This window comes from Hemiscyllium ocellatum, chromosome 28, assembly GCF_020745735.1.
Source record: "Hemiscyllium ocellatum isolate sHemOce1 chromosome 28, sHemOce1.pat.X.cur, whole genome shotgun sequence".
NCBI classification, from domain to species: Eukaryota; Metazoa; Chordata; class Chondrichthyes; order Orectolobiformes; family Hemiscylliidae; genus Hemiscyllium; species Hemiscyllium ocellatum.
In genome coordinates this window covers 25,503,016-25,506,318 of record NC_083428.1, presented here as the reverse complement: position 1 = coordinate 25,506,318, position 3,303 = coordinate 25,503,016, and the positions used below count along the sequence as shown (strand labels likewise).

Here is a 3,303-nt window from a genome sequence, read left to right as displayed (position 1 = left end):
GGAAAGGGTGGGCCAGACTGAGTGCTGGTAGAATCCAGCTGTTATGCAACAGACAAATATAAAACAGAGCTTTGTTTAAAGGAGAAGAGCAATATATCTGCAATAGAAATGTGACAGTATGATTTTTTAAAAAACTAACAGATTCACCTGGTTGAATGCAAGATGCAGAATGAATCTTGCTGACTATGTTTGTTTGTTTTCTATTGCAGGTGCGTGGGAGAATGATAGACTGCATCAGTAACATCATGTTTTACACAATGTCATCATGCTGCCAACAGTTTCTGGGTCTGACCCTGATGGTTTTAATTACACGATCAACAGTGAGCTGCCCAGCTCGATGTGAATGTGCAGCTCAAATTAGATCAGTGGTGTGCCACAGAAAGCGACTGACAGCTATTCCAGACGGCATTCCCACAGAAACGAAAATACTTGACCTGAGCAAAAATAGACTGAGGTGCATCAACTCAGGGGACTTGGCAGCATTTCCTCTCTTGGAAGAGATTGACCTGAGTGAGAATATCATCACAAACGTCGAACCCGGAGCTTTCAGCAACTTGTTCAACCTGAGGTCCCTGCAGCTTCGTAGCAACCAGCTGAAACTGATCCCAACCGGGGTGTTCAGCAGACTGAGCAACTTAACCCGCCTGGATCTCAGTGAGAACAAGCTGGTGATTCTCCTGGATTACATGTTCCAGGATTTGAGGAATTTGAAACACCTGGAAGTTGGGGACAATGATCTTGTCTACATTTCCCAGCGGGCCTTCAGTGGCTTGGTGAGTCTGGAGCAGCTCACCATCGAGAAATGCAACCTGACCTCGATTTCTGCCGAATCTTTGTCCTACCTGCAGAGCCTGATCACACTCAGGCTGCGCCACCTCAGCATCAGCTTTCTGGAAGAGCAGAACTTTCGGAAACTGTACAACTTGAAGGAGCTGGAGATTGACTACTGGCCACTTCTTGACACCATGACTCCCACAACCCTGTACGGCCTGAACCTCACGTTTCTCTCCATCACTAGCACTAACCTTTCCAGTGTCCCCTCTGGGGCCTTCAGGAATCTGATCTATCTCCAATTGCTGAACCTGTCCTACAATCCTATCAGCAGCATTGAATCGGGCTCTTTCCGTGATTTAATCCGCCTCCAGCACTTGTACATGGTCAGCACTATGCTCGCCACCATCGAGCCGCATGCTTTCCTCGGCCTAAGGCAACTAAAAGTGCTGAACATCTCCAACAACTTCTTGGTGACCCTGGAAGAAAGCGCTTTCCAGTCGGTGGCCACCCTGGCGGTGCTGCGTTTGGATAGCAACCCACTGTCCTGTGACTGCCGCCTCCTGTGGCTCCTGCACAGGAGGAAGACGCTGAGTTTCGAGGGCAGCCAGCCGGTCTGTGCCTCCCCAGCAGATATCCAGGGCAGCGAGTTGAAAGACTTCGAGGACTCCGCCGTCCACAGCTATTTCACCTGCCAAAAGCCCAAAATCCGGGACAGGAAACCTCAGCGAGTCACCGCCGGGGAAGGGCAGACAGTCTATTTCACTTGTAGGGCTGATGGGGAACCAGCTCCTGTTATCATGTGGGTCTCTCCCCAGAGGAGGATGATCACCAGTAAAAGTAACGGCAGAATAACCATCCTGCCCGGTGGTACCCTGGAGATCCGCTTTGTCCAAGTCCATGACAGTGGCACTCACATCTGCATCGCGAGTAACGCCGGAGGCAACGATACCTCATTCGCTGTGCTGACTGTGAAGGGACGGCCAGCAGACGGTGCCCTGTATGCTAACAGGACAGCATACCTCACAGAGTTCAACGAGACTGCGTTCAATGACACACAGGTGTTCCTGAAGTTCACACTTGACGTGAAAACCATCCTGGTCTCCACAGCCATGGGGTGCATCACCTTCTTAGGGGTGGTGCTGTTCTGTTTCCTGCTCCTGTTTGTGTGGAGCCGAGGAAGGGGCCACCACAAAAACAATTTCTCCGTTGAGTACTCCTTCCGCAAGGTCGATGGCCCCACAGTCAGTGGCGGACAAGGAGGAGCCAGGAAATTCAACATGAAGATGATTTAAATCACCTTAATTCAACATGAAACGGAGCCCGTGTGTAAACTAGGGGTGACAGTTTTTTTCATGGTCAACAGAGAGATTGTTTAACTCATATAAACCTGCTTATCATGTTATAATAATAAGCATAACTGATACGGTGTGAATTAATCTTCATTGATGGCTCAAATGAGAGCTGAGAGTTGCATGCTGTAGATCGTTCCCCCAGTCCTTTGACTGGCATGGCTCATTGTAATGCATCATTACCTACTTAACTCGCTAAAACGTTTCTTTCAGGATAGAAATTGGTTCAGGTGTGAACGCAGCGGCGGTGGGGACCATCATACTGAGACAGATGCAAAACAGCAACAGAAGTATCTCCTTCTGATCCTCTGGCCTTAGTAAAAGACAGACAGGGCTAGCAGCATAGAGAAAACAATTAGTCTACATGAAAAAAAGGTCCAGAATGGCTTGTTCAGAAGTAAAAAGGGCTGGATAGGCAGTGGGTTTAACATTGGTAAAACAAAAAGGAGAGAAGCAAATAGAATAGATGGTACTTGTACTCTCATGTAAGATACTAAGGGAGTTTTAGTGGCATAACAGAAGAGCAATTGATGTATAGCGGACATGAATAGAATTGTTAATGGGTACTTTGAGTACAGCTGACCCCTATTTTCTGCTATTAACAACACCATGCATAGAATTCTTTTCCCTACATCCATTAGCATTCCTTTTACCTTCTTTTTGGGGACACATTTGTCATTTTTTCTATTTGCTCTTTCGACCTTTGTTGGCCATATAAAACCTACCGCTATTCCCGCCCATTTCAATTCCAAAGAAATTTCAAGTCCATCTTGGACTCAAAACGTTGACTGTTTTTCTCTATCTCCAGATGCTGCTGGATCTGCTGAGTTTCTGCAGCATCTTTTGTTTTGATTTTGGATCTCCAGTGTCTGCAGTGCTTTACTTTTAAATGCTTCCCTTTCTGGAAGCTGTCTCCAACAGACCATTTGACCACTGGCTTGGCTGCTTCAATGCACCTAACAACTAACTACAGCACATCTGTTGCAGTCCAGCCAGCTCTGATTTAACAAAGGGATTTAAAACTTGTGTTGAATGAGCAGAAAAGCTGGCATCTATTCTTGGCAGATACCCTTAAACAATGAAGAGGCCCCTAGCCAAGGCATCAAATGTCACCAACACCCTGTGACTGACAATAAATTGGGAAGGTTCTGGATCTGTTTCAAGCTCATAGAACAGGCAC

At 46.9% G+C, this 3,303-nt stretch overlaps 1 protein-coding gene across 1 annotated transcript; it reads left to right on the top strand.

The window, feature by feature from the left end:
• The first annotated feature begins 221 nt into the window (after positions 1-221).
• Positions 222-2,235, top strand: LOC132828914 (leucine-rich repeat and immunoglobulin-like domain-containing nogo receptor-interacting protein 3). The gene has a single exon (XM_060846110.1). The coding sequence runs from the start codon at positions 222-224 to the stop codon at positions 2,064-2,066; it is 1,845 nt and encodes a 614-aa protein (XP_060702093.1). The 3' UTR covers positions 2,067-2,235.
• Positions 2,236-3,303: the final 1,068 nt, after the last annotated feature.

What these genes read in the sequence shown, in the direction of transcription:
- LOC132828914 (XM_060846110.1), top strand. Translation starts at nt 222, where the DNA reads ATGATAGACTGCATCAGTAACATCATGTTTTACACAATGTCATCATGC.